This window comes from Oryctolagus cuniculus, chromosome 15, assembly GCF_051225735.1.
Source record: "Oryctolagus cuniculus isolate XC-2025 breed Fujian yellow rabbit chromosome 15, ASM5122573v1, whole genome shotgun sequence".
NCBI classification, from domain to species: Eukaryota; Metazoa; Chordata; class Mammalia; order Lagomorpha; family Leporidae; genus Oryctolagus; species Oryctolagus cuniculus.
The window spans coordinates 31007399-31021187 of NC_142881.1; the positions used below are offsets into that span (position 1 = coordinate 31007399).

General features: G+C 37.5%; 1 protein-coding gene across 9 annotated transcripts in view; it reads left to right on the forward strand.

The window, feature by feature from the left end:
• Positions 1-13789, forward strand: part of HPSE2 (heparanase 2 (inactive)) — a 716512-nt gene that overhangs the window by 313161 nt on the left and 389562 nt on the right. The window contains exon 1 of one of the 9 annotated variants that reach the window (XM_089314568.1): positions 12692-13000. The exons of 6 other annotated variants lie outside the window; for them this stretch is intronic. Coding sequence is in view for 1 of the 3 variants with exons in the window: in XM_089314562.1 (XP_089170688.1) it covers positions 12879-13000 (122 nt within the window). In the remaining 2 variants the exon portion in view is untranslated. Of the gene's footprint in view, positions 1-12691; positions 13001-13789 lie in introns of those variants that run through there. 2 more of the 9 variants (XM_089314565.1, XM_089314562.1) reach the window with 2 other exon arrangements.

Sequence of the window (13789 nt, forward strand, 5' to 3'; positions counted from 1 at the left end):
CGGAGGACCTCTCTCTCTCTTTCTCTCTAACTCTGACTTTCAAATAAATAAATAAATCTTTTTTAAAAAAGGTATTTTGCCTAGTAGATGTTCTATAAATTTATGTGGAGTTGGGCATTTTTAAAAGCAATAAAATTACTTTTATTAAGTATATTTGGTTAGATTAGGTTGGTTTTTTATATAGTTCCAGCAAATATTTTATGTATTTACCTTATATATCTGTGTATCTACTATATGTATAGAATATATATATATATATATATATTCACACTATTTCATCTCCTGTGTTGTTTTGGAAAACCATGTACCAAGAAATTTGTGATTGAGAAATAAAAGAATTTGTGGCAAAAATAATCTTAGTGGAACTGAGATCTCCTTTATAAATGTTTTTATAAAATTCTTTGTTTTGTATATCTTGATACTTCACATGAAATTTCTCAGGTTCTTTTCATCCTAAAGCATTAACAAGATGTTCATAAATTGGCTTTTGCAGATTTGCCAAAAAGTTGCCTTTTTTGTAGATTATATCGATATTGAGCACATGTTTCTTTTTCTGTAGCTGGTCCTTCATCTAAACTTTCAGCATCCTTCAGGTTTTATACTCTGTCTCCGGGTTTCACTATGATCCTATAGATAAAAGTAATTTGAATATTTGATTGAAAAAAAAACAAAAGGAAAAAACTACAGGTATTCTTAGTTTAACATATTCCATGAAGGCAGCCTCATTTATAGAAGTTGAAACCTTAATACTAGACAATAACTTATTGAAAATATAAAATAGTAAATGCAAAAAAAACTGTTTTTGTGCCTCAAACATTAAAAATCTGTAATCTGCTTCTTGCTCTTTGTTCATGTTCCACCTCTATTTGGGAGGAAAACATTTTGAAAATTTAGAATCAGTGCCTGTGCTGTAGCTCAGTAGGCTAAGCTTCTACCTGTGGCTTTAGCATCCCATAGGGGAACCAGTTTGAGTCCCGGCTGCTCCTCTTCTGATCCAGCTCTCTGCTATGGCCTGGGAAAGCAGTGGAAAATGGCTCAAGTGCTTGGGCTCCTGCACTTGCATGGGAGATGAAGAAACTCCTAGTTCCTGGCTTCAGATTGACTCAGCACCAGCCATTGCAGCGATTTGGGAAATGAACCAGCAGGTGGAAGAACTTTCTCTCTGTCTCTCCTCTCTGACTGTAACTCTGTCAAATAAATAAATAAAATCTTCAACAAATTTAGAATCAATCTTTTCTTCTTTTCTACCACTTTGTCAACTGTTTAGGCATTTTGATAGATCTTCTCCCATGGGCTAGTATGAAAGACTAGTTGTAGAGATATATACAGATTGGATGACAAGCACATATTGTTTTCTGTAGAGGTTCCCCTCTTATAAGTAATGGAATACAGATTTGGCCTAGCAGTTAAGAAGCCAGTTGAGATATCTGCATCCCATATCAGAGCATGTAGGGTCAAATCCTTTGAGTACTATTGATTTCCAGCTTTCTACTATGTACCCTTGGAGGCAGCAAATAATGGCTCAAGTAGTTGGGTCCTATCATCCATGTAGGAGATCTGGATTGAATTCCTGGCTCTCTGCTGCAATCCCAGCCAGGCACCATGGTAGGCATTTGGGGACTGAAGCAGCCAATGAGAGCTCTTTCTTTCAATCTGTTTGTTTCTCCACTTCTCAAGTAAATAAATAATACAATGTATGGGAGTGAAATTGATATTTTGAGATTTGATGATTGTTGACAGGCATTATCTCTACAGTTGAGGAACAGGTCTTTTTTTCTTCTTACTATTTGTTGAACTCTTAGTGTAAGATTAATCTTATGAGTATAAAGTAACTGAAAGTAGATCACTGTAAAAATTAAGGGAGGGAATAAGAGAGGAAGGAGGATTAAGGGTGGGAGCATGAGCGGGAGGGAGGGTAAGGTGGCACATATCACTGTGTTCCTAAATCTGTATTTATGAAATACATGTACTTTGTTCACCTAAAATAAAATTAAAAAAGAGAAAGATTTGGTAAATGGAAGGGGATTCAAGCATGGGGTGTTCTGGAAAGATTTCTGCATGATTTTGCCCAAGTTTAACTTTGATATATAGTAAGGAACAATTGCCAGGAGAAGAATAGATGGGCATGAGGAATAGAGATTCATTAGGCATTTTAGGTAGAAGGAATTGTCTCTTTTTTTGTAGAGGAGTAATCATAGAGCTAATGCCTTATATGCTGCATTACTGCACAGCATTCAATGAGTAGATTGGATTCTGTTTGCCTATCATTAGTATGACTTTTTTTTTCTGAGAGAGAAAAACACGAAGCCTGTATGTGAAATTCTTAGGTTTATTTCTCTAAGCTGTATTTTTTCATATGATCATGTAGGTTAATGAACATGTAAGCATTCATTATAATAAAGTGTTATGTTTATTATTTTATAAAGATATATACTGATATCAAATAATTTGATAATTATTTTTAAATATGTGTTTCTGAATATATTTAGATTTTAAGCTTAAGTTTCTGAAATTCATAAACTTAAACATGCGGTTTACAATTTTAAATAAACAAGTGTATAAAATTAAAAATAAATAAATAGATAAATTTCTAAAAAACAGGATACAATGAAGTTACTCTAGAAGTACTAGACACAAGGCATTCTGCTACTCTCTGTCTCCAGCCTTATGGATAGAATGAATGTCCTTTTTCCCTCCCTACAGTGGAGATTCCGAGGACCAATCTAGTGATAAACATAAGTTACCTGATCCCCAGTATTAGCTTAGGTAGAGGTTCCACCACTTCAGTCATATATGTATCATTTTCTTTTAACATTTTTTGTGTTAAAATCTATCTTATCTGATACTAGGATGGCTATACTTTCTTGTTTCTGCTTTCTGTTAACATAGAATATTTTCCATTCTTTCACTTTCAGTCTGCATGTATCTCTGTTGGTGAGATGTGTTTATGTAGGCAGCAAATAGGTAGGTCTTTTTTTTTTTTAAATCCATTTAACCAGCCTGTATCTTTTAATTGGAGAATTTAGGCCACTTACATTTAAGGTTACTATTGATAAGTAATGACTTGGCCCTGCCATTTTTCCATATATATTCCATAAGTATTCCTATTGTTTACTTTGGATTTCCTTGTACTTTTATTGGGAAATTTTCTGCCTTAACATTCTTTCATAATGATGACTACCTTTCTGTGTGGTTCTGTGTGCAGCACATCCTTAAGAACATTTTGTAGGTCTGGATGAATGGTAACACATTTTTTCAATTTTGGTTTGATATGGAAGGTCTTTATTTCACTTTTATTTATGAATGAGAGCTTTGCAGGATACAGTATTCTGGGTTGACAGTTTTTTTCTCTTAAGACTTAGACTATGTCTCTCCAATCTCTCCTACACTGTAGAGTTTCTGATAAAAAGTCAACTGTGAGTCTAATTGGAGATCCTCTGAAAGTAGTCTGTCATTTCTTTCATGCACATTTTAGAATCTTTTCTTGTTTTTTACTGTTGAAAGTTGACTACAGTATGTCATGACGAAGATCTTTTTTCATGATTTTTGCTGTATCAACTGACCATCTGTTTCATTGTCAACTTAATAATTTCTTTAAAACAACTTAAAGGATCAAAAATTTACACTTTTTAACTTAAATTCTGAGATTTACCTCACCAAAGGTAAAAACACTGATATAATGTTAGGTATAGTATGCTAGCTCTGCTTTTTAATCCATAGTAAAATTAAAAGTGTGCTTATCTATCATCAAAGAATCATCTAAACCACCATTGGTACATGTACTATAGTTTGAGGAGTGATAATTTCAACTACCATTGTCCTTTGAGGTGACTGACAAGAAATAATTAGGAAATAATATCTAAAAAAGGCTAAGAAACCTATGGTTATGTTTTTATTTCTTAACATTTTAGAGTATGAAGCTGTCTTATTTATCACTATCTTCTAGTGTCTGTTAACTTTTATGAATTAACTTATGGATAATCAAAGATTCAAAGATTTGTTTACTTCTAATCTTTTCACTCAGCAAATTTCAGAATGTATTTTCCATTGAAATGATACTAGGTAGCATCCACTTCTTCCATATAGAAGGCAAACCAGAGAAGGTTAAAGTTTATCACACTCGTTTATCACAGAGCCATCATAGTTACAGGGCCCTCCATTTGACCTCATTTAATTCTTTTTTTTTTTTTTTTTGACAGGCAGAGTGGACAGTGAGAGAGAGAGACAGAGAGAAAGGTCTTCCTTTGCCGTTGGTTCACCCTCCAATGGCCGCCACGGCCGGCGCGCTGCGGCCGGCGCACCGCGCTGATCCGATGGCAGGAGCCAGGAGCCAGGTGCTTTTCCTGGTCTCCCATGGGGTGCAGGGCCCAAGCACCTGGGCCATCCTCCACTGCACTCCCTGGCCACAGCAGAGAGCTGGCCTGGAAGAGGGGCAACCGGGACAGAATCCGGCACCCCAATCGGGACTAGAACCCGGTGTGCCGGCGCCGCTAGGCGGAGGATTAGCCTAGTGAGCCGCGGCGCCGGCTTAATTCTGAGATTTTATTTCCCAGTCTAATAATATAATTTTAGATGGCATATTAGTCAGCTTTTCATTACTGTAGCAAAATACTGAGGCAGGGTTTCTTTATAAAGAAAAGGTTGATTTTGTCTTATGATTCTGAAAATTCATGAGTCCAGACTGGGCAGATCCCATAGATTCAGTTTCTGGTATGATATTTTTTGCTAGCAGAGACTAGAAATAGCACAGGGCATCACAAATAAGAGAGATGAGTGTGTGCCTCTATCTGTGTCTGTATCTATCTTTTTCTTTAATAATATCAGTATTCAATCACAGAGCATCACACTAGCAACCTAAAGCAATCTAATCATTTCTCAAAGGCCCTGCCTCTAACCACCACTATTGGATTAAGTTTCAACCCTTTTAATATTATTAACGTATGACTTTGGAGTTTCAACTCCTGCAAGAGTTTGGTGACCAAATCTTAGTCAGACCATAGCAGGTGGTATATGAATTGATTGCCCATAGTTCATGGACATGACATTAAGTAACATTTAATTCTAGTAACAAGGAAGTTATTTTTAATTTTGATCCTTCTTTAATTCTGTTAGCATCAAGTAAATTTTCTTAGTTTAACACTAATTGAATCTTTCTCAATACTTCAGAAGACAGGCAGTAATATTTTAATAGTATTTTTTTATTTGTGTCCATATTTGCCTAGCAGTGTATTACAGTGGTTAAACAGATAGGCTTTGGAGCTACTTAGCCTCAATTAAAAAATACCAGGTCTGCTACTGTTGCCTGTGATTTCTTGGTAGGTTATTTAACTTCTCTATGTCTCTATTAATAGGCCTCAGGATTATATCTACTTCATGGGACTCAGGTGGTGATCCAAAGCAACTAGTATAGTAGCTATCATGAAGAAGTACTCAGCAGATGTCAATTATTGTATTTACTCCTGACAAGGGATAATGGTTTTTTATCACAACATGGAATTAAATTTCTGTTAAAATAAAATTTGAAAAATTTAGAAGGTGGTTAATATAGAGAAAAATATTGTCAATAATAATAGAGGAAGTGAGAGACAATAGCTAAAATCATGAAAGTGCTTCCAACTTGGAAAGTGCTATGCTAGGGTATTGATTACAACCAATTTTGCTAGGGCCGCTAAGAGGTAGTGCCTCCCAGATCAAATATTCAATGTAAATACTCCAAAGTATATTTGAGACCAATAGACTTACAGCAAACACTGGCACATACAGGACACCCTATAAATATTTGTTGAATGCATTTAACCTAGTATTCAGACCAATAGATTTTTTTTTGGCTAAAGCACATCTTTCCTTTTTTATTTCTTACCCTGTGTCTTTATATTCCTTTTTTTTGGAATTTCTTTATATTTCTTTTATATTCATTTTTCTTGGCTAAAGCACATCTTTCCTTTTTTATTTTTTACCTAGTTTTACTTTATGAGGAAAATATTGATCCTATTTTCAGCTACTTGGTAACCCACCTGTATGAGAACTTAGGATGTTTTAGATAAACTTAAATTATGTTTTCTAGACATAATCATAATAAAATGGCAACTTTGCCAATATGTTAATGTTCAAAGCATACGGACTTTTTTGCAAGCAGCAACAGCAATAGCAATAGAGTATCTTCACTGCAGAGCTCTCTCCTGAAATGTGGATTATATGATTTTGCCACTATATTAGCTGACCATTAATAATGGAAGAAGTAGAAGAAATTCTACTCTCTTCCCTCTGTCTCCTTTCCCATGAATTCTAAGTTTTATTCCTAGATCATATGAAATCAACAGATGATAGTTACTGAACCTCCTTATTTATCCTGTGTATATGTCCCTGTTGGGTATTTTTTGTTACACTTTTGAATATTAGTAATAGTGTTGTACATGACCTTGTTATAGGGAGTATTATTGAATATTTTGTGAAAACCATATTCAAAAACATTGTTTATGTTGCTGTAAAGTATCTCATAGGGTCTTCTATATAAATTCCTTTGAGAATATGAATTAACATCCTTTTACTGTAAATTAAAATTTATTTGACTGCATTTCCCTTTTACTCCTGAATTATAGGAAGTTTGGGACTGAAATTAATGTTCTTTCACAGTGACACGTTAGTCTAAATTTTATGAAAATACACACTTCCTATCACTTCGATTTTTTTTAAAATTTATATTTTAATAAGCTATTTCATAAAATATCTGCTATTGTAAGACATTTATAATGCTATTTGGAAGTAGTGAGTACTGGGAGGCTGTTTAGATAGGTTAAGTCAGATGCATTTCTCAGCTGTTTTGTGTTCAATTCTGGTTCCATTGTTCCTCAGCTGTTACCTTGTTATCTTGACTTTTTCCTTGACCTTCCTGTGTCTGATTTTCTCATCAATAAAATGGAAATAATAATGCATTTCATATCATAAGTTTGTTGAAAGGATTATATCAGTTATTGTTTGTTAAAGTGTCTAGTAAATCATAACTGAAAATATTATCTATTTTTCAGACAAGGGAATGTAGTAAATTAAATAAAAAAGGAATATAAAATAATACTTAGAAGGAATTAAAGTAGTTCAGAGTTAAATGTACAATTTTTCCCAATCCCAGAACCAATGTGTCAGTTTTTTCATAGGATCATGATGTGGTAAGGTCTGTCTCTTACTACAGGCTACATAACCAACATGCAGTGAGAGAGGGGATTTTAGAGGCAGTTTCTATTTATTCAGCATCTGCTGTGTTCTTGATGGGTTATGCTGGACTCTGATGCTACAGAAAGACAAAACAAACTCATAGTTTAAAGGATATTACCTTTTAGGTTTGAGAGGATATTAAGGGAAAAAGACTAGCTTTAAGGAAAAAATAATCTTCGCCACGGAGAATGCTAATATATAATAATTCAGAAGGCAAGTTTGTGAGTTCTAGTCTTTAAAACTTACCTGGAACTTCCACTTCCTACCAAGATGAAATAACAGGTACCAAATTACCTTCATGAATTAAGAATGAGGATAGGAGAGGGAGAAAGGAAGAAGGGAAGGAGCATGTGTGGGAGGGAGGGTAGAGTGGGAAGTATCACTATGTTCCTGACTCTGGTTCACATGAAATTTGTATACTTTAAAAAATTAAATAAAAAATTAAAAAATAAAAAGACAACTTTTTAAAAACTAGACTAAATACACAAAATAAATTTCAGATCTTAGCCAAAAAGGAGTATAGGACTGCCATCACTGAGAAAAGGGAAACAAATTCTCCAGTCACTTGTACATTTTAGCTCATGTGCAGTATGGCACAGGAATGTGGAATGAGGAGATCTATTTTTTTTCTGGGTCATAGAATGCTTCCTTGAGGAAGTGATATTTGTGCTGAGATCTGAAACATTCATTTCTTTATCCCACGAATGTTCATTGAGAATTTGTGATCTGCATACATTGTTCCAGGTGTGAGGGTGACAGAGCTGAACAAGACAGATACGGGAGGTATTTGCATCCATGACGTTTTTTATTTTCTGTTTTTTTTTCCTGTAGTGGATGAATGTGAAGTAAGCAGGACAATGTGATTATGGATGCAAGGATGTTCTGGAGTGAACAAAGAGAAGTTTCAGTTACCCAGAAGTTAGTGTAATGTAGTGATTACACATTTTGATTTGAATGGAAATGAAAGGAATTGGTGGTAGAGGAGCTATGAATAAACTGGAGAGTGATACATGGATCAGAGCATGCAGAGAAATGAAAGCAATATGAAGAATGTGATGCTTTTTCCTAGTGGTAATGGGAAGCCACTGAGGTTTTTTTCTTTTTCTTTTTCTTTTTCTTTTTCTTTTTCTTTTCCTTTTTTTTTTTTTTTTTGACAGGCAGAGTGGACAGTGAGAGAGAGAGACAGAGAGAAAGGTCTTCCTTTGCCGTTGGTTCATCCTCCAATGACTGCTGCGGCCTGCGCACTACGCTGATCCGAAGCCAGGAGCCAGGTGCTTCTCCTGGTCTCCCATGGGGTGCAGGGCCCAAGCACCTGGGCCATCCTCCACTGCACTTCCCTGGCCACAGCAGAGAGCTGGCCTGGAAGAGGGGCAACCGGGACAGAATCCAGTACCCTGACCGGGACTAGAACCCGGTGTGCCGGCGCCTCAAGGTGGAGGATTAGCCTAGTGAGCCACGGCGCCGGCCCGATTTTTTTTTTTTTAAGCAGAAAAGAAATTTAGTCAATTCTATATTATAAAAGATAACTCTGACTCCAGGTCAAGAATAAATTGTGAGGATGACACTGTAATGCGGTAGATGAAGCTGCCGCCTGAGAAGCTGGCATTCCATATGGGCTCAGGTTCAAGTTCCAGCTGCTCCACTTCCAATACAGCTCCCTGCTAATGTTCCTGGAAAAGCAGTGGAAAATAGCCCAAGTTCTTGGGCCCCTGCTACCCATGTGGGAGACCCAGAAGTAATTCTAGGCTCCTGACTTTGGCATGGCTTTGCCCTGGTTCTTGCAGCCATTTGGGGTGTGAACCAGTGGATGGAAGATTCTCTCTCTCTCTCTCTCTCTTTCTCTCTCTCTCTCATTGTCTCATTCTCTCTCTCTCTCTCTCTCTCTCTCTCTCTCTCTCTCTCTCCCCTTATGTAACTCTGCCTTTCAAATGAATAAAATACATATTTTAAAAAGAGAATAAACTGGCATGAGCCAGAGGTAAGGATATCTGTTACAAAGCTAAGGCAGGTGCCCCAGTAAGAGATGATAGAGATTAGATTATGGTGTTCACTATGTGGTGGAAAGTAGATGAGTGAAATAGATTGGGTGGTAGATTTACTTCTCTATTTCCATCTTTAGCAGCTGGGAAAAGAAAGAGGATCTTTATTTTTTTTTTAACTTTTTTAACATTAAATAACAAAAATAAACAAAAAAATAAAATAACAAAAAATAACATTTTTTAACATTAAATAATGAATATAATTTCCAAAGTACAGCTTATAGATTACAATGGCTTCCTCCCCCATAACTTCCCTCCCACCCCCAGCTCTCTCTCCCCTTCCATTCACATCAAGATGCATTTTCAAATTTTGTTTATATACAGAAGATCAGTTTAGTATATATTATATAAAGATTTCAACAGTTTGCTCCCACACAGAAACACAAAGTGAAAAATACTGTTTCAGTACTAGTTATAGCATTAAATCACAATGTACAGCACATTAAGGACAGAGATCCTACATGAGGAGTAAAGAGGATCTTTATTTAAAAAAGCTCTGATGAGGCCGGCGCCGCGGCTCACTAGGCTAATCCTCCGCCTAGCGGTGCCGGCACACCGAGTTCTAGTCCCGGTCGGGGCGCCGGATTCTGTCCCGGTTGCCCCTCTTCCAGGCCAGCTCTCTGCTGTGGCCAGGGAGTGCAGTGGAGGATGGCCCAGGTGCTTGGGCCCTGCACCCCATGGGAGACCAGGAAAAGCACCTGGCTCCTAGCTCCTGCCATCGGATCAGCATGGTGCGCCGGCCGCAGCGCGCCGGCCGTGGCGGCCATTGGAGGGTGAACCAACGGCAAATGGAAGACCTTTCTCTCTGTCTCTCTCTCTCACTGTCCACTCTGCCTGTCAAAAAAAATAATAAATAAATAAAAAATAAAAAAAAGCTCTGATGAAGGAATGAAGGACAAAATGCACTCATCTTTGGTTATGTGGGATGCCTATGAAATACCCAGGTGGAGTTGTCAACGTGGTAAATATGCAGATCTAGAGCTCAGGTGTGAATGCCAGCAAGATATGGGGAGATTTGAGCACATAGAGGATAATAGAAGTCATGGAGGTAGATGAAATCAGCCCTGTCCTGCCATGGTATGTCCAAGTAGACGTTTCCTTTACTTCTCTGTATGTTCAATAGTTCCTTATTTTTTAAAAGGTTTATTTATTTATTTGAAAGGCAGAGTTACAGAGAGGCAGAGGCAGAGAGAGAGAGAGAGAGGTCTTCCATCCGCTGGTTCATTTCCCAGGTGGTCACAATGGCCAGAGTTGTGCTGATCCAAAGCCAGGAGCCAGGAGCTTCTTCTGGATCTTCCATGCTGGTGCAGGGGCCCAAGGACTCGGGCCGTCTTCTATTGCTCTCCTAGTTCATAGCATAGAGCTGGATTGGAAGTGTAGCAGCCAGGACTCGAACCAACACCCATATGGGATACCAGCCCTGCAGGCAGTGGCTTTACCCACTACTCTACAGTGCCAGCCCCAAGTTCTTTAAAGGTATTTCACCCGTATCAGTATCTAAGAAATGCTCTCAATACTGATTTCCTTTAAATTACTTCTACTTCTTCTAGCTTCTGGTATAAGCAGCTATACATAATATAGGCACCATAAACATTTTTGATAGTGAAATCAAGATGGATTATTCCTGTACAACTGGTGACTGAAAAAGATCCACTTTTTCTAACAGGTGTATCATTCCATATTTGACAATGAATTTCTTAGGAATTTTGAAGGATTTTTTTCCCCACCGTGATGTACATCCTGGCAAAATAAATATGCATTTTCTTATTCAGTCAGGCAGCCAGGAGTGCAGAAATCTGGAAAATCCCAAAAGTAATGAACTCTACCGTGTAGACACCCATGTGAATCATTTTTGGGCACAAGTTAATTGGGCTGGGCCATAAGTTTGCAGTGTTTGTATGGAGCAACCATCTGTGGACTTGGTGGACCTCAAGGAAACAGACTTATAACTGACAGTGTTTAAATTAATACCGAGAAACCAGTGTAGTTCTCTGTGTGTGTATGCATGTGTAAGATGCATTTCTGCAGGATTCTACTCCAGTGAAGAACATGAGTTTCACATTACAGCTGCTTGCCTTTCCGTGGATGACTTTGCCTTCAGTCTTTTTCTTGCTGGAACTGCAGTGCAGGTCTACTCTGATGTTTCTTCAGTGCAGCTGGAAGCATGTCGTTTGGCAAAGTTCCGTGTTTATTATAATGTCTGTGATGTGCAAAAGTAAATTTCTTCTTTAACTTTCTCTTTAAATACTTAGAATTATGAATGTGGTTTTAATTAAGGATTTCAAATTGAAGCATTTCCTTTTTCTTAGGACCGTTTTCAGTTAGAATATTTTAGGGTTTTGAAAAATGCCAGGTCTCCAACTCATGAAGTGAACAACAACAAAAAAAAGTAAAAACCAACAACAAAAAACCCCCAGTCACTCCTTTGAGCTTCCACGGTCTGGTGGAGGATGTAGGATATGGCTGTGGGTCATTGTCCCAACTCAGTATTCTGCAATTCCCCCCCCCCCCTTAAATAACCACAATTTATTTGTAGATTTAGAAAACTTTTCCAAAATCATATCATGGGTGATTTTCTGATATGTAAACTCATGCCTCTTAGGAGTAGGTCTTCCTTCATGCCTGACTTTTCTTTTTCTTTTCTTTTATTTTTTGACAGGCAGAGTGAACAGTGAGAGAGAAAGAGACAGAGAGAAAGGTCTTCCTTCTGTTGGTTCACCCTCCAATGGCCGCTGCGGCCTGCGCACTGTGCTGATCCGAAGCCAGGAGCCAGGTGCTTTCTCCTGGTCTCCCATGTGGGTGCAGGGTCCAAAGACCTAGGCCATCCTCCACTGCACTCCCGGGCCACGGCAGAGAGCTGGCCTGGAAGAGGGGCAACCGGGACAGAATCCGGTGCCCCGACCAAGACTAGAACCCGATGTGCTGGCACCGCAGGCGGAGGATTAGCCTAGTGAGCTGCAGCGACGGCCCATGCTTGGCTTTTCTTCTTGTAGGCTATGATCTTGACCAAAGTTAGTCTCTTTGAACCTCAGGAGCTTGATGTGTGTAATTCAGATGTCTTGCTCTTACAAGGCACAAAACGAATATTCAAAATGAAATGAATATATGCTGTGCTTCCTTTTTTATTATAAAACATAAATAATCTATCAATGTATATTAATGTTTTTGTTTTATATGGAAAGAACTCTGTAGAGTTGTGACGGAACCTAAGTAACAAGTGTTGCCCCTAGATGTTAACTGAAGGTAAGAGGGAGAATTATTTTTCAGCATACATCTCATATCATTGGATTTTTCCCTCCACATTTAAATACTATTATTTCAAAAACAACAAATCAAAATTAGTTTGAATACAGACCCTCCCTGGAGATTTGTGAGAAATAATTTCTCTTCCTGGAATTTGTTTTTCAGATAGTATTAAGATTGCCTTCACAAGCCTAAATGATCAGTTGTTTTTGTTGTCAATGGGAAGTCTGCCACATCAGCAAAGGGTTTGTACTGTGATGTTGTTGCTGCTCTCTCCGTCACACAGTGCTGCTTCTTTATTTGAGGACAGCCCAGCACCCGCTAGTTTCTGCTCAGAAGCATAGCTCTGTTTGGTTAGACTTGGCCCTCCCTCCCCGCCGTGGTCTCATGGCCTCCGCACAGCCTGCAAGCAGCTGCTCAGGAAGATCACAGAAAGAAGGACGAACTCAGACTTGCCGTTGTTTTCAGGAGGTCTGCTCCTGCGGAAGCTGGCAGCTCTGTTTTTACGGGTAGGGATTCCACAGCTTTCCTTGGTGGATGCAGTCCAGTGGAGTCATCGCCTCCTGTGTTGGCAGGGCAGTGTAAACTTCTGTCAGTGACTTGGATGAAGGCAAGGAATGCATAAGTGACAGGAAGGTGGGAGGGCTGTTTAAATGATAAAATCAGGACCCAAACCATCTGAACTGGCTGTGACTAAATTAAATATAGCAAGTTGGATTTACATATACATATAGCTAAATGATCTGTTACTTGATGGAAAGAAGTGTTTGTGTAATAGTCCGTAGGAAGGAGAACTAGAATTTTAGATGACAGTGAGGGGACTAACAAAACACAGTAATGCTTATTAGACTGTTCTAAAATTAGAATGATACATAGAATGAGGACTATGATGATCCCATTCAGTCAAACTGTATATCAGTAGCTGCTTTCTTTATCAACATGGATTTATTTTTTGAGAGGAATAGTAAAACTTTCATTTATAGGAGGGCATTCAAAACATAGAAGAACCTGGAACATTGTGATGATATGATAGCTAACATTTGTATACTAGTTTCTAAGTAGCAAAAATTCTATTGCATTCTTCTGTTGGTTGCTGTTGCATAAGGTAGAAGACCATTATTATTATTATTTAATATTTTATTATTATATAATATATATTACTATGATATGAAATATATTTATTAAAATTATGTACAATTTATATATAAATATAATATATAAAATATATAATTTATACAAACATAAACAATTATATATAATTACATTATATAATTATTTAATTATTAGATATTTTATTA